The sequence below is a fragment of the Mytilus trossulus genome, chromosome 13 (genome assembly GCF_036588685.1).
Source record: "Mytilus trossulus isolate FHL-02 chromosome 13, PNRI_Mtr1.1.1.hap1, whole genome shotgun sequence".
NCBI classification, from domain to species: domain Eukaryota; kingdom Metazoa; phylum Mollusca; class Bivalvia; order Mytilida; family Mytilidae; genus Mytilus; species Mytilus trossulus.
In genome coordinates, this window is record NC_086385.1 from 57,935,501 (window position 1) to 57,958,523 (window position 23,023).

At 34.5% G+C, this 23,023-nt stretch overlaps 3 protein-coding genes across 3 annotated transcripts in view; 1 reads left to right on the forward strand and 2 right to left on the reverse strand.

Annotated features, from left to right (window-relative positions):
- LOC134694885 (solute carrier family 2, facilitated glucose transporter member 3-like) overlaps window positions 1–339 on the reverse strand; it is a 41,975-nt gene extending 41,636 nt beyond the window's left edge. Inside the window, exon 1 of the mRNA XM_063555989.1 lies at window positions 207–339. The gene's annotated coding sequence lies outside the window, so the exon portion shown is untranslated. The remainder of the gene's footprint in view (window positions 1–206) is intronic.
- Window positions 340–4,469: 4,130 nt separating this feature from the next.
- LOC134694515 (uncharacterized) lies at window positions 4,470–8,003 on the reverse strand. The gene has a single exon (XM_063555528.1). It carries the CDS (start codon window positions 8,001–8,003, stop codon window positions 4,470–4,472), a length of 3,534 nt encoding a protein of 1,177 aa, XP_063411598.1.
- A 4,828-nt stretch (window positions 8,004–12,831) lies between these two features.
- On the forward strand, window positions 12,832–15,926 carry LOC134694516 (sialic acid-binding Ig-like lectin 10). Its single transcript, XM_063555529.1, has 4 exons — window positions 12,832–13,072; window positions 13,899–14,180; window positions 14,779–14,954; window positions 15,855–15,926. The coding sequence occupies exons 1-4, from the start codon at window positions 12,832–12,834 to the stop codon at window positions 15,924–15,926; spliced, it is 771 nt and encodes a 256-aa protein (XP_063411599.1).
- Window positions 15,927–23,023: the final 7,097 nt, after the last annotated feature.

Consider the following 23,023-nt stretch of genomic DNA (forward strand, 5'->3'; position numbering starts at 1 on the left):
CCCTTTGGAAGTCCAAATAATTATGACGTCTTGAAAGGCTATTATAATTATTTCTTTGACGCCTTACTTCGACAGGCGTCAAAGAAAAAAAAATATAATAGCCTTTCAAGACGTCAAAATTATTTGGACTATCCCTTGGATGTCTTTCGTCCCTCTTTAATTACTTTTAGACCGCACCAAAAAGGTAAATGAAGTGTGTTGCTTACTTTGTATTATAATCTAAGTTCCAAATAAATATAATAAGAGTATTAAAATGAAAGTACAGGTTCAGGTGTATGGTTGGGCTGTGTTTTGGTGTTTGTGCTAAAATTAGCCACAAAAAATCCCAGCTAGGCGGGTTCTAACTGTCTGATCGTGTAGGGTACGGCACCGACATTTATTCTCAATCGTAACTACTCGGGCATTGTCGCTATGTAATACCCAATCGGAACTACTCGGCCTTTCTGGTTGCACGAAGAAATTATTTTACTGCTTAGCGAGAATGGCCGAGTAGTTACGATTGTGTAATACAAATTCTTCGTGAAACGAGAAAGGCCGAGTAGTTCCGATTGCACTTATTCGGGTCTCACTAATTAGCGACAACAAACGTCAAAAAGCGACAAGAAGCGTCAACAAGCGACAAGAAGCGACAACAAGAATTATTTTAGCGACAAGATGCGACAAGAAGACTATTTAGCGACAAGAAAACTTTTTTTTTTTATTAGATATATAGATATTTGTATTTAATGTTTTTTTTATTAAATAATCGAGCTGATATGTCTAATTAAAATGTTTTATTATATAGATAGACGAAGAAATGAAACATTTGTGAGGAAGAAAGAGATTGTGAAGTTTATATTAGTATATTGGTAGATGAAGAAATTAAACATTTGTGAAGCAGAAAGAGATTGAGCTTCTTTTTTTATTTTCAAATATGAAAAATATGTATAAGATGATGTGTGTATCTGTTTTCATCAAAGTCGAAGAGGGACGAAAGATACCAAAGGGACAGTCAAACTCGTAAATCTAAAACAAACTGACAACGCCATGGCTAAAAATGAAAAAGACAAACAGAAAACAATAGTACAAATGACACAACATAGAAAACTAAAGAATAAACAACACGAACCCCACCAAAAACTAGGGGGTGATCTCAGGTGCTCCGGAAGGGTAAGCAGATCCTGCTCCACATGCGGCACCCGTCATGTTGCTTATGTGGTTACAAATCCGGTAAATAGTCTAATTTGGTAGGTCAAATTCATGAAAGGGAAGGGGATTGTAGTTACGACGTAAGGAACATATCCGATATCATTTGTGAAACGGTTAATCCATAACGGTCAACCAACTCGTGATGGCGTCCGTAAATTTTACGAAGGGATGATTTCAACTTCACCATTTGGAACTCTTGGTTTAATAGCTTCCTTGTGAGCAGTAACCCCCTATCAAGAAAATCATGATAGGAAATGCAAGCACGGGAATATCGTATCAATCGGGAGATATATACCCCGTATGCAGGTGCTGCTGGAATGTTGCTACTTAGAAATGGAAAGTTCACAATTGGAAAGCTGAAATCATCTCTTTTGTCGTAAAGTTTTGTCTTCAACCGACCCTTATTGTCAATTTCTAGATGTAAGTCAAGATATGAAGCCGACTTAACTGTATCTGTAGTATCCTTTATCTCCAATTCGATGGGATAGATGCGATCCACATAGTCACCAAATTTTGAATTGATTAGTCAAAGTATGAATAAACGAATGGAGATATATATGGAGCGGGCATAATGGAATATGATATTTTGATTCAAACTATGCTCTAAGTGTACTCTTGTTATGTCAAAATTCATTTTGCGAGCTTAATAAATATTGCACGAAAAGAGTTTTGAAAAACAAATTATAAGATAAATAATATATTCTAAAACACAAGGAAAAGTAATCTCATAATACAATAATTAAAACGTAATACTGGCTGTTATACATAACAGAGGATAAAATATTATGTAAATAATGTTTCATTTTTTTTCTATCAATTTTAACTTTCTTGTCGTTAAAATTATTTTCTTTTGCATATTTTTTTAATATTAATTGCAATAATTAATTTAAATTAAAAAAAAAATATGTTTTCTTGTCGCTTAATAGTTTCTTGTCGCTTCTTGTCACTAAAATAATTCTTGTCGCTGCTTGACGCTTCTTGTCGCTAAAATTCTTGTTGTCGCTAATTATTGAGACCGCATTTATTCTGATATTATTCCAGTTTAAATTGATTGATTGATTGATTGTGGAATTCCTAACGCCGCCAATCAATTTGAGTTTCTAGAAACACATCTCTAAATATTTCTAAACAAAAAAATATTATAGGATTTAACACCTTTGTTCTAGAGGTTATTGATGTATAAATCGGGCGATTAACTCACACGTCAAACTGAATACAAGTCCGAAGAGGACTTTTAGGTTGAGTTTATGAGTAAGAGCCCCGGTTAACACATCAATAACCTCTAGAAAAACTGTGTTTAATCCTTATAATTCTACAGCCAAACATTTTTGATATTTAATAAACATTTTTTTTTTATGATGGTTTTGTGTAAAGTAAATAGAATGCGTTGTGTATAGATCGTGTTTATTCTAACGTCTAGCCATTGCTATATAAGTCACGTCATAATATACATTAGTCAAGTAGCAACGTTAACATGTATATATTCGCGCTAAATTCCCGACATTCTCGGGGCCGGCAAAAGTTAAAATATGAAATTATTAATTACTTTAAAAGTCATGTGAATAGATATTACTGAAAATTAAATAGTTAATTGTCTTTCTAAAACAAATTCAAATAATTCACTTATTGATTTTTCACTTTTAACGAAGTCTATTCAAATAAAATTGTCAGCTAGTAGTTCACTTTTGGGTAGTCCATTTCTTTATGTTCTCTCGAGCTCGGACAGATGCCTCTCGTTTTGGTAGAATTCTTGTCAATCCCTCTGTTGAAGTATCATCTTTTTTGTCATCTAAATTGTTTATGTTTGTTCGGATTTCGAGCTGGTACAGTTTTACTATAGGGCGTGAAGTACGTCCTGCACTAGTTCGTATTATAGCTGCTCGTGTAAAACCATCGTTTCCGGTGATCAATTCATCAACAACGGCAATGTTCCATCGGTTTTTCGGTAATTTATCATCTTGGACTTGCACTACATCTCCAACTTGTATATAGTTTGTAAATTGTTTCCTGTTTGGCGATGAAACTCTCTCAGGGTCGTTATGTACTCGGATTTCCATCGGTTCCAAAAATGCTCCATTAAACTCGACTGTTTATTCAAATGTTTATGCAGTTCTTGTTTTCCACTATTCACGGCAATGTATTCAATATTCGGTTGTGGATACGGCGTTAAAGTTATTCTTCTTCCGTACAGCAAGTGTGACGGAGTTAACGGCTCCTCGTCCTCAATATCCGGTAATACGTAGGTCAATGGTCTATCATTAATGATCGCTTCTATTTCTGTCAGAATTGTTTGAAGTGTATCCATGGTAACGTAAGATCTGCCTAATGTTTTCTTCAAACAAGTTTTTGTTATTCCTATAAAGCGTTCTATCCACCATACCAGGGCGCTCTTTTCGGTATGAATCTCCAAGTTGTTCCATATGTTGATAACGTATTGTTTAGCGATGGTGAATCGGTTAATTTCTTTAATGTTTCCGAGGCGGCTAAATATGTCGAGGCATTATCCGAAATCATGGTATGTGGTCTAGATTTACGACTAGCGAATCTTCTAAAAGCTTGTAAAAAGGATTTTTCTGATAAGTCCGGTACAACCTCCAGGTGTACGGCTCTCGTTGAAGCAAAAGTAAACAGACATATAAAAACCTTGTTTTCAGTATCATGTGTATCACGAACGTACAGCGCTCCAGTAAAGTCGACGCCGGTAATTGTAAAAGCGGCGGCGCTTCCAGTAATCGAACTTTTGGGAGTGGCGGCGGATCAGGTGCTGTATATGGTTTACTGTTGATTTTTCGACAAATTACGCAATTTCGCAAAATTCCTCTTACGTATTGGCGAATTCGGGGTATCCAGTAAGTTTGTCGTATCTGAGTCACTGTTGATAAAACTCCTGAGTGTTTCATGTACTTGTGTATATCAAGAACAACTAATTTCGTAAAATGATGACTTCTGGGTAACAAATAAGGAAATTTCGTATTTTCACAAACAGGTGCGTTATGAATTCTCCCTCCACAGCAAATTGCGTCTTTGTCATTCAGGTACAATCTAAGTTGTCTAACTAAAACAGAAGGTTTAGTATCCTTTAATTTCAAGTGTATCATTTCGTCCTTAAATGAAGTTCTTTGGCAATTTAGTATCCAACACTCTGTAGCATCCTGTAATTCCTCTCTTGTAACGTACTTTTCCTTATTTCTCTGTAATATTGGCGAACGGCAATTTCGTATAAATCGTAATAGATAAGCTGTAATTCGTAGTAATTTTGATAATGTGCTATATCTAGTAATTTACACAATTTGGTGTATTCCTTGTTGATTATCTATTTCATTGTCCGCTGTACTTGAGTCTTCTATATCTGTACTGGTTAGTAGTACTGTTGTGTCATTTGGCTTCCATAACGGCCATTTTGATGCATCAGTGATCCATTCGGGTCCGTTGAACCATAGTGTGTTCTTTTCAAACTGTGACGCGCTGAGTCCTCTAGTAAGAAGGTCAGCTGGATTATCTTTCGTTGGGCAATATCTCCATTCTTGTGTATTGGTCAATTTGCGTATTTCCGTTACTCTATTTCGTATGAACCTTTTCAATTGCTTTGAAGTTGATAACCACTGTAGCACTATCTGACTGTCTGACCAAAAAGTTATGTCTTCTATGTGTAGAACTGATTTTACGTGATCGGCTAGTCGTGCTCCAATCAATGCGGCCATTAATTCCAGCTGTGGTAATGTCAATTGCTTAAGCGGTGCTACTCTATTCTTTGCAATAACTAATGATGACTCATGATGGTTACATATGTAAACAGTTGCTCCGTATGCAGTTGTACTAGCGTCTACAAAAACGTGAAGTTGGGTTTTCTGATCTGGTAAATTGGGAAAATACGGTCTTTTCAATTCTGTGTAAGTCGTTTTCTCCAAATCTTTGGCTAAATTTTCCCATGTTGTCTGTATTTCTAATGGTAGTGGCTCATCCCATCCATACTGCTGTTCCCACAATGTCTGCATTAAGATTTTTGCTCGTACGGATACAGGGCTAAGTAATCCTAGGGGATCGTAAATACGTGAAGACTGTTTAAGAATTTCACGTTTCGTAACATTAGGTAGTTCAATATCAAATAAGTCGACTTTTTGAAAAGTTATCGTATCTTTAACTGTGTCCCATTTCAGTCCAAGTATTTTGACAAAAGTTTCTTTTTCACATACGTTATGTTTTTTGGCTAAATCTGTAAGTTTTGAGCAATTTGAACTCCATGAACGAAGGTTGAATCCAGCCTCCGACATCAATGATCTGGCTTGTACAAAATACTTTTCGGCGTCATCTTCATTTTCCAAACTGGACAAAATGTTATCCACGTAAAGGTCATTCTTCATCATTGCTGAGATATTTGTGTTGCATGCATCCAAGTGTTTAAGCAGTGTTGCATTTAGGATGAACGGTGAACTTGTTGCACCAAACAAAATAGATTTAAATCGATATGTTGTAAGAGTACTGCTGGGATTATCTGTGTCGCTCAACCAAAAAAAGCGTGTAAAATCTCGATCTTTCTCATCTAATCCAATATGTAGGAAAGCCTTTTCAATGTCCGTGCTTATTGCGTACTTCTTGGTTCTAAATCCCATTAATATTTTTGTCAAGTCGTTCAAATCTGGCGGGGTTGACATTAGGCAGTCATTCAAACTTGCGTGATCTGGCGACTTTTTACAGCTACAGTCGTACACTATACGAATTGGTGTTGTTGTCGAATCTTTTTTTACGGCATGATGTGGTATATAGTGAGTGCTTTTACCATTGTCGTTCTCGTCGTTTACCTTCTCTATGAACCCTCTCTTCATTTGGTCTTCAATAATTTCTGAATATTTTCGTAGTAAATGTGGTTCACGACTTAGTCTTCTAATTGTGCTTTCGGTCCTTGCTTTAGCGATCATGATGTTGGAAGGTAAATGCGGATGATCCAGTTTCCATGGCAACTTGGCAGAATAACGTTCGTTTTCAAATTTGATACAGTCATGTTGATAAGTCTTTACAAAACTCTCCTCGTCGTCCTGTTGTGGTAAACGTATTCCTAACGATTCTAGATTCCAGAATTTCTCGATGTCGCTTTCCTCTGCATGATGTGAAGTAACATTCAAAAGAACTGATGAAGTTAAGGATTTCTCTCCGTTTCTTATTACTGGTCCAGATAACAAGTAACCAATTTTTGATGCTACGGCTGTAGGTCCATTCCCTCTTATCACGTGATCTTGAACTATATCCAAATAGTAATCGGCTCCTATCAAGAGTGAAATTTCAAAGCTATCAGCGTTATTTGCCGGATGTGCGAGCTTTAAATTTTTCAAGTATGGCAAATTGCGTGTAAAGTATTTCGTCTGGTTTTGAAGTGGGACTGCAATATCTGGAACAATCAATGCATTTATGTTTACAATCTCACATTTGTCTGTTTGTAGTTGAACAGTTGCTGTATCCAAATGGCGTATATTCTTCTCCTTGTCTCCAAAAGCTGACAGTTCAATTGTGTCCCTTCCGCTTGGTCTTATCTGTAATTTGTCTGCTATGCCCTGAGTGATGAATGACCGTTGGGCACCTTCGTCAAATAAAATACTAGCTTCTGTGATCTGTTTCCCGTATGCTATTGGTGCGATAGCTGTTTTCAATAAAACGCTAGTGTGTTGTGAAGTATACATTACTGCGGTGTCTGGTTCTTCTGTTTTTACCAAGCCTACAACGGTTGATTTCTCCTTGCTCTCCTGTTCTTTTCCATCTGTAGCTTGTTCCCCGCAAATACTGGTGTGATGTTTCTTGTTGCATTTCTTACATCGGTTAAGTGATTTACACTCGGAAACACCGTGGTTTCCTAGACAGTTGAAACATTTTTTCTTTTGCTTTACGATTTTCAGTCTTTCATTCACGTCAGAAATTATCGTGCAATCTCCCGGAAAATGTATACCAGTGCAGTAGATGCATGGACGTTTTTTGTCATTAAAACGTGGATTGTTTGTATTGAAATTTCGCTGTGTTTTATTACGAGCTTCGGTCAGAAATGTTGCGGTAGTATGTAAACTGTCGCGGTCGGTAAATTGTCCTGCTTCAAGAATTCTCGCTTCTTTCGTGATGGCTTTTCTGAGGTTGTTAAGAGTTATATGATCGCTATCATATTCACGGGCAATACTTTTTCTCGTTTCTACTGGTAGTTTACTAATAATTATAGGTACTAATAGCGCGCCATACATTTCTTGTGTTTGACCCAAACATTCAAGACCTCTTACGTACGTTTCTAGGTGGTCTCCGTACCTTCTTAGGCTGTTTAAATCATTTGACGGTGAAGGAAGATCCATTAAAGCTTTCATGTAGGCATGAATAATCTTGTGAGGCGATCCAAAACGATCTTTGAGCAAATTAACGGCAGTGGTGTAATTGACATTTGTCAATGCGAAACCTTCAATAGTTTGGGCGGCATGGCCATGGAGTTGGGCCTTCAAGTAACTAAATTTCTGTATCTCAGTCAAAGTACTGTTGAAATGAATAGTTGATTCATAGGAATCCCAAAAGGTTTGCCATTGTAAAATTTCCCCATCAAAGTGCGGTAAATCTAGTTTAGGTAATCTGTGGTTTTGACTGCTATTTGACACCGAAGAAAAGCCTTGATTGTACAAATTATTTGTTGACTGCAAGTCACGAGTGGTATTTTGCATGGAGCGGAAGTTATCAGAATGGGTTGGCTGTACATTAATTTCAGTTTCATTGCTGCGTATAACATTGGCATTGGTAAGCGATGAATTTGTAGGGTAAGATGGCATAAAGCTATTTGCATTTGGATCTAGAGACATTGATGCGACATTTTGAGAAATAGAATCAGAATATATTTTTCTAATTTTCCGAAGTTTGGACTCTAAATTAAACATATACTCATCAGACTCTTGAATTTCCTCTTCTACACCCTCTTCCGACGTTAAATCCAGTATCTTTTCATTCAAATCCACGATAGTCCTCTGTTTCTGTTCAACTGCATCCGAAATTAGTTTCACATCGTCTTTGTCTTAGTCCGAATTCTTTTCAATCTCATCGAATTTCTTGAATAACTTTGTAACTTGCCCTCTGTGTCCTCTACGTACTGCTTTTAACTTCGATTCCATTGTTTCCGACAATCATGGCACCATAAATGTTGTGTAAAGTAAATAGAATGCGTTGTGTATAGATCGTGTTTATTCTAACGTCTAGCCATTGCTATATAAGTCACGTCATAATATACATTAGTCAAGTAGCAACGTTAACATGTATATATTCGCGCTAAATTCGTATTGAATTGATTTGCCTTATTAAATGGTCTAAATGGACGGCGAAATAAGACGAAGAGGCTGAAACAATTTCGTGTATAATGTAAAAAAAAAAACCAACAAAAAACCCCAACAATTCCATGTCTTCATCGTCTTATTTCAAGCGGTATAGGAAGATATGGTACGAACACCAATGAGACAACCCTCCATCCAAGTCGCAATTTCTAAAACGTAATAAATCCTAGGTCAAAGTATGGCCTTCGACACGCAGCATTGGGTCATCGTCGAACAGCTAGCTATAAATAGCCCGACAATAAGTATAGTGTAAAACAATTCAAACGGGGAAACCAACGGTCTTTTAATATATATAAAACTAGAGGCTCCAAAGAGCCTGTGTCGCTCACCTTGGTCTATGTGAATATTAAACAAAGGAAGCAGATGGATTCATGACAAAATTGTGTTTTGGTGATGGTGATGTGTTTGTAAATCTTACTTTACTAAACAGTCTTGCTGCTAACATTTATCTCTATCTATAATGAACTTGGCCCAGTAGTTTCAGTAGAAAATGTTAATAAAAATTTACAAATTTTATGAAAATTGTTAAAAATTGACTATAAAGGACAATAACTCCTTAGGGGGTCAATTGACCATTTCGGTCATGTTGACTTAATTGTAAATCTTACTTTGCTGAACATAATTGCTGTTAACAGTTTATCTCTTTCTATAATAATATTCAAGATAATAACCAAAAACAGCAAAATTTCCTTAAAATTACCTTAAAAGGGACAGCAACCCAACAATGGATTGTCAGATTTATCTGAAAATTATAGAGCAGATAGATCTTCATCGGATAAACAATTTAACCCCATGTCGGATTTGCTCTAAATGCTTTGGTTTTTGAGTTATAAGCCAAAAACTGCATTTTACCCCTATGTTCTATTTTTAGCTGTGGAGGCCATCTTGATTTGATAGTCGGGTCACCGGACACATTTTTAAAACAAGATACCCCAAAGATGATTGTTGCCAAGTCTGGATTAATTTGGCCTAGTAGTTTCATAGGAGAAGATTTTTGTAAAAGATAACTAAGATTTACGAAAAATGGTTAAAAATTGACTATAAGGGCAATAACTCCTAAAGGGGTCAACTGACCATTTCGGTCATGTTGACTTATTAGTAAATCCTACTTTGCTAAACATTATTGCTGTTTACAGTTTATCTCTATCTATAATAATATTCAAGATAATAACCAAAAAACAGCAAGATTTCCTTTAAATTACCGATTCAGGGGCAGCAACCCAACAAAGGGTTGTCTAATTCGTATGGAAATTTCAGGGCAGATAGATCTTGATCTGATAAACAATTGTACCCCATGTCAAATTAGCTCTAAATGCTTTGATTTTTGAGTTATAAGCCAAAAACAGTATTTTACCCCTATGTTCTATTTTTGGCCGTGGCGGCCATTTTGTTTGGTGGACCGGATCACCGGACACATTTTTTGAACTAGATACCCCAATAACAATTGTGGCCAAGTTTGATTTTGGCCCAGTAGTTTCAGAGGAGAAGATTTTTGTAAAAGATTACTTTAATTTAAGAAAATGGTTAAAAATTGACTATAAAGGACAATAACTCCTTAACGGGTCAACTGACCATTTCGGTCATGATGACTTATTTGTATATCTAACTTTGCTGAACATTATTGCTGTTTACAGTTTATCTCTATCTATAATAATATTCAAGATAATAACCAAAAACTGCAAAATTTCCACAAAATTACCAATTCAGGGGCAGCAACCCAACAACAGGTTGACCGATTCATCTGAAAATTTAAGAGCAGATAGATCTTGACCTGATAAACATTTTTACCCCATGTCAGATTTCCTCTAAATCCTTTGGTTTTTGAGTTATAAGCCAAAAACTGCATTTTACCCCTATGTTCTATTTTTAGCCGTGGCGGCCATCTTGGTTGGTTGACCGGGTCACGCCACACATTTTTTAAACAAGATACCCCAATGATGATTGTGGCCAAGTTTGGTTCAATTTGGCCCAGTAGTTTCAGAGGAGAAGATTTTTGTAAAAGTTAATAACGACGACGGACGACGGACGACGGACGACGCCGGACGCCGGACGCCGGACGCAAAGTGATGGGAAAAGCTCACTTGGCCCTTCGGGTCAGGTGAGCTAAAAAACGAGAAACGAGAAAAAAAACGTATTTATATAAGCCACATCAACACACAACAACCACTGAACAGCCGGTTTCTGACTTAGGACAGGCGCAAACATATTCAGTGGGTTAAAACCTTTTAACAGGCGCAAACAGTCAGCCTATATTGAACCTGTATACATGTATATATGACATCACAAGATGATAGTTAGAAACACCATGAAACATTAATTAAAATGAAAGTTTAAATATGTTGTCATATCAGTTAATTAAAAAGTTATTTTATGAAATATAATTGTTGGACATTTTAAATTTACGAAGATTGTTATTGTGTATATCTGACTTGGTAGATTCTAAAACCGATTTTTTGTTTCATTTCGTTTTTAACTTTATTTTTCTTTCTGATTATGTGTAGGAACTAACGTTTGTTTTTGTTTAGTTATTTTCCCAACTCTGTTTTAGTTTTATTGGATTTGTTTGTTTGCATAAACTGGACACCAATCCAATCGGTACCAGCGAAAAAACAACAAAAAAAAAACCCGTTGTACAGTTACGTATGAGGAAAACAATATTATTGTATTCAATAAACAATGATAAATACGGAAATACTTTTATATATTAGTATCAACTAATATAACAATGCCAATGCAATTGAAACAGTTCAATTGTTACTATTTTTAGAGATTTTAAACTTATGGTATATAGTCTATTAATTGTTTCATATCATCATGTCAAGTATATATTGTTAAAAAAAGGGGGAACGATCAAAACTACAGGAAGTTCCTGATAAATTAACAAAACAATTTCACACAATCAACTATAATCATATAGTTGTGATTAATTCATGTCAACATGGAGGAATTCGTATATTTCACGACGTTATTTCTCTGGTTACAAGGTATATCTTTTAATTCATAGTTTCTTTTCAAATAAAGATAGCAAACTCTCCGCCCAAGTCACAATTTGTTAAAGTAAACCATTATATGTCAACGTACATGTACGATCGTCAACAAATATCTTCTTTGCACATTTTTCGCATAAACTGAATGATAGTTGATTGAATAACAGTAAGTGGTAGTTATTGTATGCATATTCAGACGGGTAATTATGTACAGAGAACAACCATCCACTCGTAGCCATACCAAATAACAATATGCGGCATGACTGCTAATAATACGACTACAATTTACCATTATGGCGTTTTCGGAGTCCAAGAACGCTAGATTCAAGCATCTATAGGCCTGTATAAATGAACAAAACCCATACTGTGTAGTCAGTCAGTTGTGAAAGACCCGATGAGTACAAAATGTGAAAGGCCAAACAAAACCGACTAATTTATGCCAGCAATAAACGAAAAATTTAAATGATATATACATCAACAATGCGACAATCACTAATCTATACAGGCGCTTTTAACTTGGGACGGATACATTTCAGAAGCATAGCTATTTGAAACATGTTTGGGGCGCTAACGATCACGAAAGTGTTCTATATATCAAGTTAATTAAAAGTATCACCGGGTGTGTACTTACATGAATAACACGACGGGTGTCAAATGTGGATCAAGATCTACGTTACCATCCGGAGTACCTCAGTGCCGCCAGTTTTTGTTTGGGTTCGTGTTTCTCAGTTTTTATTAGTTTTCCATGTTGTGTCATGTAAACAGTTGTTAAGCTTTTCTTTTCTTGTTTAGTGATGGCGTTGTCAGTTTATTATCTTAATTGTTATGAGTTTGAATGTCCCTCTCTGTATCTTTCGCTTCTCTTTTTTTTAGGCAAGTTCATCAAATTGATGAAAGACCTCAGTTTAAAGCCACTGGTAAAATTATTGGATCAACGCTCGTTTCAATTACCATCTAATATCTTTTCCCCAATTAAACGAACACCTTTATCTCATAAGCAACACGGCGGGTGCCTCATGTGGAGCAGGAGCTGCTTACCCTTCCGGAGCACCTGAGATCACCCCTAGTTTTTGACGGGGTTCGTGTTGTTTATTCTTTAGTTTTCTATGTTGTGTCATGTGTCTGTTTGTCCTTTTCATTTTTAGCCATGGCGTTGTCAGATTATTTTCGATTTATGAGTTTGGCTGTTAGTGGAAATTTCTATATAACTATGATAACCACTCATCAAAACAAATGTTACTTAGTTTTATTTTACAGTAGCATCTCTAGCAAACACAGTTTTTGTAAAAGAAGGAAACACCGCAAAGCTCGTCTGCCCTATGCGGACTGAGATATTTCCTACAACATGGAACGGTCCAAATTCCGAGTATCCTATTGCAGATGGGCAGCATATCAGCAGTTTTTTTATGCATGGCAAATTCAATGTCACTGGAAATTTTAGTAATGGTGAATACATATTGGTAATTGATAACGTTACAACAGCTGACCAAGGAGACTATACTTGTGATATTGTGGTTGACGGTAAACCATTACAACATACAGTAAAACTACAACTAGAACGTAAGCCGTAACATATTTTATCCCAAAAAATGCATTTGACTGATCAACAGCCGATTCCTGTGTACGCCCTCTGCACACAAACACGTACAATATATTATTATTTAAAAACAATACAAAACATACACAAATATGAAGACAAGACAAAAATATGTATTCGAATTGTGGCGTAGTTAAAGGTTGGAAAGTAGGGTGAGGTGGATCAAATGTTTTAAATGTCCCCTTTCCCACGTCTCGTACGCCAGTGTTGTATATTTACTTTTTGTAAAATTCTAGGAGGATAGTTTATCAACAAATTGGTAAGATAAAAACTAAAATCACAAAAAATACTGAACCCCGAGGAATGTTCAATCGTAAAGTCAAATGGCAAAATCAAATGACAAAACACATCAAACGAATGGACAACAACTGTCTTTTTAAATAAAAAAATAACTTTCCGATAAAAGATTTGAAAATATAACTGTAAAAATTAGAATTTCATCTAGTTTGGGGGTTTCAAAGACTTGTATACGGTTCAGGGTATTGTTTATTTCCGAAGACCGTACGACACGAAGATGACCAGCATTTGCTTAAATATTTTGAGCTTGCTTTAAAGCAGTATTGGTAACCATTGACATTTATTATTTACATAGTCTCCTTTTAAGTAGTGAATACAATACATATAAAAACTAATTGAAATAGGAAAGCTTCAGTTGTAATTTTTTATAGAGTAACAAGAATAATTGAGCTTATATTTTGAATTTAACGTAATATGCAAACATTCAAAAGTCACCTGGTTTCTAACATAATGAGTTTACTTTTGTTCTCATATCTTATGTACATTAACTAGAACCAACTAAGCAAATTGCAATTGATGGAAGCGACAACGTTGACCAAGTACATGGAACGGAGGGACAACTCATAACATTGACATGTACTGTTAAAAATGGCCACCCAGGGGAAACATTGTCATGGTCAAGCAATGGAACAGTTGTAAAAGTCGGAGGACTGAGGATCCTGATACTAGAATGGTTTGCTAAACGGTCAGACCATTTACAGAATTATACCTGTATGGCAAATAACACAGCGATGCAAGAACCACTTGAAAGAACTATTCAGCTCGTTATAGCGTGTAAGTTTATTCATTTATTTGACATATCAACGGTATACAGTTATAGAAGTATTTATTCAATTGTAATATAACGAAACGACCGACAAAAGGTCTAATCAAGAATCATAAATCTAACAGAAAAACCGGCATTACGAAAACTTACTTTGAACAGCCGAATTGATTGGTTATTCAAGGGCTTATATTTCCTACAATGAGTTCTTTGATACAGGGTTGATGTTCACAATGTAGATAAAAGTAACACCGGCAGCACTTACAATCTCTCTAGTATTTATGTAGTTCGTAAAGGAGGAACAAAAAAAACTATATGTTGACATTCCAACATTTACGCTAGACACATATCTAAGAACCTAATTAAGCTAATCAAGAACTTTAAAATTGGCAAAACATATAGTTCTACAACTTCGGGGTAAAGACTTGTACAATTAGCACATGGTAATTGTTTTTTTTTCCTTCATTTTTCTATATTTACACGTGATCATCTTGTAGATGCTTTTTGATTCCAACAATCCACTTTATCTTTGGTATATTATTCACAAATAACAAATAATATCATCTACTTTAGCCTTAAATTAGAGACGAGAAACATTTCTCTTTGCAGATAAACCAGTTTTGTCAACAAATGGCAGTGATGAAATTAAAAGTTTAGAAGGTCAATCTCTATACGTTACGTGTGCTCAAAGTAGTAACCCTCCATCGAGTAAACCCAAATGGTGGCTTGTTGATGCAATTGGCATAACACGTTTGTTTTCAAATAGTCATATCCTCTACATTAAGGTGATCACGCGACGAGACACTGGAATATACATATGTGAAGCCTCTAATACTATAGGAACGGGTTCAACAAACATCAGTATTGATGTCCTTTGTAAGTATAAATTGTTTAAAACCTCTAAAAGAAAGGAACCGTTATTGTGTAAAAAAGAAAACAACGATATGAAAGTAAGGAGATTTGTTTGATTGCCAATGTTACGCTATTCACCAAGTTCAAGTGACATAAATATAAGCAACTGTAGTTCATACCGTACGACAATGTGCAAACTAGTATTTAACTGGCCAGAACATGACAAAATTTGAAACGATTCAAAAGAGAAACCTTACAATCTGATTTTATGACAAAACAATAAAGGAATAACAATAATTTCAACAAAAAGGAAGTGTGTTGTAAATAAGTAATAACCGCGAGATCTAAGATATCTTTAACCTAAGCATTTAATGTACACATTTTCCTGAAATGATCCACTACAGTGCTATGTTTTAATAAAAAAAAACCCAGGTGAAATAATATAATTACCAAACTCCGAGAAAATTTTTAAACGGAAAGTTCCTAAGCAAATGGCAAAATCTTAAGCTCGAACAAATCAAACAAATTATTAGCAACTGTCGTTCTCCTGACTTAGAACAGAAATGTTCTTATGTAAAACATGGTGGATTTAACCTGTTTTACAGCTAGCAAAACCTCTCATTTGTATGACTGTCGCACACATTTGATATTGATGTCATTAAAAATAAAAATAAAACCATTACAACTAAAGAAACTAAAGTGACGTGTACCATATGTCTTTTTATTAAAAAATAAATAATTGAAAGAACATTGATAGCATATAATCCTCTGTAACGGTTTTAATCAAAGAAATTGATATATTTGAATACCAGTTTTTGTTTTGTTTGTTCCAGATCCACCATCTGTCCATATTGACTACAACAATTACACCGAGAATGAAAACAGAAAAGAATTACTGTGCGTAGCTAATGGCAATCCAGATTCATATACATACAGTCGGTGGGAGCACAGATCAAAATTTGGAGAACACATTCGATTCGTTGACGGATATACGAATGGAAGTCTCGTCCTCCCAACCACTCGAACCAAAAGCTACCAAGATTCTGGTTTCTATGTTTGTACAGTCAGTAACGGAGTACCAGATACGCATGGTCAAGTGAACCAGTCAACTGATGCTTTTCTATCTGTACAAGGTAATATAATAAGCATCATTATCTGTGAAGGTTTTAAGAATAAATATTTAAAATAACATTAAACATGTTAAAGATGCACATTTTAATGCACCAGATGTGGATTTTGGCAATGATGAATGAATGCCACTTCAGTTATACCCGTGACCGAAATATTTCAATATCAAAATTGTATGAAAAGATGAAAAGCTGATAAACTAAAACAAAATAAAAGCCTTTAATTAATGAAAAAAGTAAAATCACAAAAATACTGAACTCCGAAGAAAATTCAAAACGGAAAGTCGTTAATCAAAAGACATAATCAAAAGCTCAGTCCCATCAAACGAAGGGATAACAACTGTCATATTCTTGACTTGATACAGCAATTTTCGTATGTCGAACATGGTGGATTTAATCTGGTTTTATAGCTAGCTAAAACTCTCACTTGAATGACAGTCGCATCAAATTCAATTAAATTGAAAACGATGGAAAAATAAAACATACAGACATACAATAAAACAGTCACTTTACGAATTGTACGAACGGATAAAACATATAAGACTAATTCGCCTATATTACGTACGTTTGTTAATGGTTTGACTGTGAAGGTAAACGATATTACGCCGGAACAGACGATAAGTCATTGTAAACCATGACTTTATAATTAAAACATACAGTATATTTTGGTAAGTAAACACGAATACAATGCATTTATAAAGCTCATTATTCTATTGCAGGAAAACCTGTTTTTATAGAGAGAAACAAGAAAATATTTTACAGCATAGTTAATGAGCCAACATATATTCGTTTAGAAGTATATAGTGTTCCTAAAGTTACGGATATACAACTGAAAGATATAAACGGTGTCCTCGTGAACCGACAGAGAGATGCTGTTATAACAGATGAGTCAGCTCTGTTAAGATTCAAATTTCACAACACATTAGTGAAGGTAAATGGGTATCAGCTAAAAATCCATTTCCCAACGTTTTCACAAAGGGATGTCGGAAAGTACGTCTTGGATATATCTAACAGATATGGAAAGGATACCACAAACTTTACAATTCAGGCTGCTAGTAAGTTTTGTTTAAAAAAATGGTTAACTTAGCTTAAACAAATTGAAAGATATTTATTAGACTATTTACCGGATTTGTAATCACATAAGGTAGCACTCCACAGTTAGATGTGTAGTTTCGCATTTTGGCCCCTGTGAATTTTTCAAATATGAGAGCTAGTGTGCAATAAAATTCATTTTTGGATAGCTGAGTATTAAAATAACCTTTGTATTGGGTTTATATGAACATCAAGGTTATGTAATGTATGTAATATAGGCTGTTTTCTGTATGTCAGTCCGTATTTGCATGTCCCTACCTTACACTGGTCCGGCAATTATTGCAATGTTTTTTTCCAACTTTTTATCGCACGAACTTTGTGATTGGATTTTACGAAAAAATGAGACGAAAGACACCCATTTTTTATTTGATCATTAGGAAGATTAAGGGAAACAGTTTCTGAAAAGGTATCACTCAAAGGGATTGAAATTCTCGTTTGATCCAAATTTTTGGTTGAAATGTGACATGTTCACCCCCCTTTTTGCAATATTTTATGGAAAATAAATGCAGAATGTTGCCATGGATACACATAAAAGGAATTAATTTTCACCCTTTTCACTTTTGAAAATCAAATCTATGGAAGATACTGATTACATACATATGCACATGTACAACACAAACAGTTAGGTTAATGTATTAGAAATCCAGGAATAGGAGATGATAAAACATTTTGTGGCTCATTTTTAATTTTATTTTCTAACTGTGGAGTGCTACCTAAGCAACACGACGGGTGCTGCATGTGGAGCAGGATCTGCTTACCCCTCCGGAGCACCTGAGATCACCCCTAGTTTTTGGTGGGGTTCGTGTTGTTTATTCTTTAGTTTTCTATGTTGTGTCATGTGTAATATTGTTTTTCTGTTTTTCTGTTTGTCTTTTTTATTTTTAGCCATGGCGTTGTCAGTTTGTTTTAGATTTACGAGTTTGACTGTCCCTTTGGTATCTTTCGTCCCACTTTTATCATTTGTACCCGCTGCACTTACAAATAAAATTTAGAACAATATTACCGAATTTCAAGGTTAATTCAAAAAGGTAAACTCCAAACAAATTCAAAATCAAAATTGATCTGTTTGGCTTTTCTAACTTTCGATCGTGTGTGTGATTGCTACAGTACTAGTGCATTATCGAATTATATATCGATACTGTGTTCTCACTTATTTTCGTGGATACTAATTTCCGTAGTTTGTAAAAAATATTGTGCCTTGGTGAATAACTTATTTCATGGTTTTTCCAAAGTCTGCATACAAGACTTTGGAAAATCTGTAATTCGTTGCCATTTTTTATCGTCTTTCAACTTTACCCACGAAAATCAAGAAATTTGGTATCTAACGAATAATACTTAATCCACAGTTATATCATAATCTATCTAAGACTACATCTTTATGTTCAACATTGATTTTTTTGGCAGGTCCACCAAGCATACCGATAAACTTTTCGGTAATACCATTGATAAATGAGGTCATCGTAAACTGGCTTGAAAATTTCGACGGTGGTTTAGAACAAACATTTTTCATTCAATACCAAATGGAAGCCGACATAAATTGGATTAGTGTGAAGTCATTAAATTCGACGGCATCTGCAGAATTGTCTTGGCAAATATCTGGACTTCGGTCGAGACAGACATACTTCTTTCGAATGTTTGCTCAAAATGCTTTAGGAGAAAGCAATAAAACAGCTATACGAATAATTCAGATAAAAGGTTGAGTCTTATCTCTTGATATAATCACAACACTCAAATTAAAGTTTAAAACAATATCCCCTTAAATCGTATCATTAATTTTATACACGCTAGGACTCGCCGTTTTTATCTCCTTTTTGCAGGTTACCACTTTGTAAAGCCTTTTGTGGAAAATGAATTTAAAAGACCAACTTAAAAAAAGTTTGAAGTCATCGCAGATACAAATCTAATAATTCCAGTACACAAACGTAATAAACCTACGATTACATATTCGACTAGAACTTTAAAATTACAGTACTAAGTGATCAGTGGATTACCGGTTTTCAAATCTCTTTAAACGAGTATAATTCAAAACAAGGTCAAGTTAGGCTGAGGAAATCGCACATACTTTAAAAAGAGCAAGACTGTGCTTTGGCAGAGTAAGCATGTTATGCTATCATCTGCGATTAGTTGCAACAAGCGAGCGTCTTTAATATGTTTCAAATTCTAATATGAATGAATTCAACAGACAAAAATAATTTGCAAGCATTTCATTTGAATAATAAAACTGAGAAAAAAATGTAAACTAATTACACAAATTCACCAAAATATACCAGTTGTGTATACATTGTTGTAAATGCATTATTTTTTTAAAGGTAGAGAAGAAGGCATGTTCACAATATTTGCTGTAATAAGCAGTGCTGCAGTAGTTTTTATAATTCTCCTACCTGCAGTATTATGTAGTTGCATTAGAAACCGATGTTCTGGTGAAGTATCGGGAAATAGACCAAGGACCATACCCACTGATGGTCCAAGTATATATGATGAAATTCCTTCTGATCACATTCCTGACAATTTCGTGCCGATAAATACTATAGAGTCAAATGACGAAGTGGGGATATTTACGATGCCGCGAATAGAGGTCGAACGTCAATTGGAGACCAAATCCGATGTTTATATTTCTGAAAGTGAAGTATATCAAGTGAACGATGACTATTTAGAACCGTGGGTAAAAAGGCAATCGGTATCCGATTCATTGGATTCTGGGAGTAATGTGTGTGCATTAAATACTTATTATTTACATCAAAATGTAAAAAGTCAATCGGAGTCTAGTTCATGTAATTCCGGAAGTGACATTCTTAAAGTAAATGACGACTATTTACATCCTTATGTGTCCCTTAAGCCCAATTGGAAAGAAATCTCCAAAGCTGAAGGGTTGTACATGCAACACGTTAAATAATGTACGCTTTAAGTATTACTGTAGATATATTAAATGCTAAGAGTTCATGCCAATAGACATAATAACAATTAAACATCAGCTGGAATAATGCAATTTCTTTATCAGGTAGCAGATACTGATTTGAATTTTTTTTTGGATTGCTTGCTAAATAGAAGTTTTCAGGATTATTTGAAAATTTTCTTAATGCAATATTTAAAATGAAATGGCCAGTGGAAAACTGCTATTGTTTTGTAAAACAAACAAAATACATCAATTGTTAATCCCCAAATATGTATATACCAAAGAGCTAATTATAAGAAGAAACAATAAAAGGATTTATGGAGACCATTTTGCCGATAACAGATACATGTATTTAAATGCCCATACTGAATAATTATCTACTTAATCCTACAAAAAGTATAATGAGATTTTTTAAATAAAATTTCTTGACATAATATTCTTGAACAATTACATCTGATCTACATGTATTTGATTTTTAAAAAAAATATGCGGACGTTTCATGGAACTCTTGACATAATTATTTATAATACTCATCTTCACTCACGGTGTATTGTCTTTTATGTAATACACGCACTATGTTTTCAACTTCTTTTTTTATGTATCAGCATGTCTTCAAATAGTATTTATAAATTTACTGCGGAACCCTAATAGGAAAAGTCAATACAAGTCGTATTTATGAGACTAATTGCCTGCTTCAGAAGAAACATAACGATATGATGGTATTCGCATTAACACATACACCCGTTCCTAACGGATTTTGAAAACAAATCCTACACGCGCCTTTAACACATGCATTATGCGCACTCAAGAATGAACCCGTGTTAATTAGATCCTCAGAGATACCATTGGGATTTTGTCGACCCCTCAAACTGGTGAGGTGATTAGAAAACAAATTTGAGCCCTCTATCTACCATTATTTAAGACATGATCCTTTCAATTCGTTCCGTCTATGTTAACACCATTATCTTTCCTTCTCTCAGAACATACAACTATTATTTTGTTTAGTTTGATAAAGACTTACATTAGTTTGATAAAGATATACATCATTCCGTACCATCTTAAACCGTTTTACTATATTTTCTATTAAATTTTCTATTTATTTGTTTCTGAGCATACAACTGTTAACGTTATGTCCAATCAGATTTTGATGTTGTATAGTTTATGAGTTACAGGACAAATTATTTGCTGGTGCTTATATACTAGATATATATGTTATGGATTTGTATTCCATTGTAATGTACAGTTTTGTTAAAATGAATAAAGTTAACACTAAAGATTTATATTTTTAAATTTTCGATTAATGACAGTGAATAATATATACCTCCCCACCAAAAGAAGAAACAAATCCAACCGAGTCCGCGAAACCAAACGAAAATTGAAGTTTGAGCAACCTTAACACAAAAACCACTGTGAACTCCATAAAGATATTCATAGTTGGAATCAGACCATACCTGTGATATGTCTCGTTTTCTATGTTAAAATCAGATTAGTTATGGCGGCGATAAGGTTTTGTTTGTGTTAAGTACAAGGGTGTGCTTCGCTCTCACCTCATATGGAATTTAAAGACCCCATATATATCGTATTAGGTCACTAGCACACTATTTAAGTAATAGTATCCTGTCTAGATTAATATTTGTTTCGGTAAAACGATATGCGACACATATTGATTGTGATTACAAAATTGTTGGTAACGGTATCTATATAATCCCTTTAGTATCTCAGTAAATGTGACGAATGCAGAATAGCCAGTCTAAATTATAACTTTTTGAATAACGGTTTGCGACACAAATCCCCCTGTAGTATGCTATCTTTGTGTTATTTTTATTGAAAAATCATTGATATGTATACTAAAGGGGGGGGGGGGGGTATACTTCAACAGTCTTCAAATTTTGGCTAGATCTTTTAAATAATTGGGATAAAGTTGGGGGTAAACATATCAAATGAATATATATTTAGAGACATTATACTACAGGGGAATTTGTGTCTCCATCAAGTTGGCAGATCTTCAACCTAACAAAATCTATAAAAGTCTTTGCTGTACTAATTCTATAAAAGTCTTTGCTGTACTAATTACAAAAAAGTCTTTGCTGTACTAATTCTATAAAAGTCTTTGCTGTACTAATTCCAAAAAAGTCTTTGCTGTACTAATTCCAAAAAAGTCTTTGCTGTACTAATTCCAAAAAGTCGTTGCTGTACTAATTATATTAAAGTCTTTGCTGTACTAATTCTATAAAAGTCTTTGCTGTACTAATTCTATAAAAGTCTTTGCTGTACTAATTCTATAAAAGTCTTTGCTGTACTAATTCCATATATCTTTGTTAAAAAATAATCCCCTGTAGTATACATATCAACGATTTTTCAATTAAACAAATACAAAGAAAGCATACTACAGGGGAATTTGTGTCTCCACCAAGTTGACAGATCTTCAACCTAAATCCTGTGCAAGTTTATGTAATAAGAATTGATATAAATTCAAAGACATTGTCTAAAAGCATGAAAACGTCTATCATTCATCAGAAAGATAAAAATGCAATAAGATGCATGTACCTTACTATAATCATGAACCAAATAATAAGTTAAGAATAAAATATAAATTTCAAAGCATAGTTATAGCATAGTATATGATAGATACACCTACAGTTTGATACAGAGATAGATTTAATATATATGAAAAATACATATTGTTGATTATTAAAATGATAAACACCAGGAAAAACAAAAAAGGAAGGAAACTTGCTATTACTAAGAACTTTATAACATTGATTCCCTTTTGCAGATTGACAAATATTTTTGTTAATTTTTTGTCGTCATCATTTTGTAAATTATTGATTTCTTTGATTTTTCCAGACATTTTAACCATTTTTTTTCTGGAAACACCTATATTTTTCAT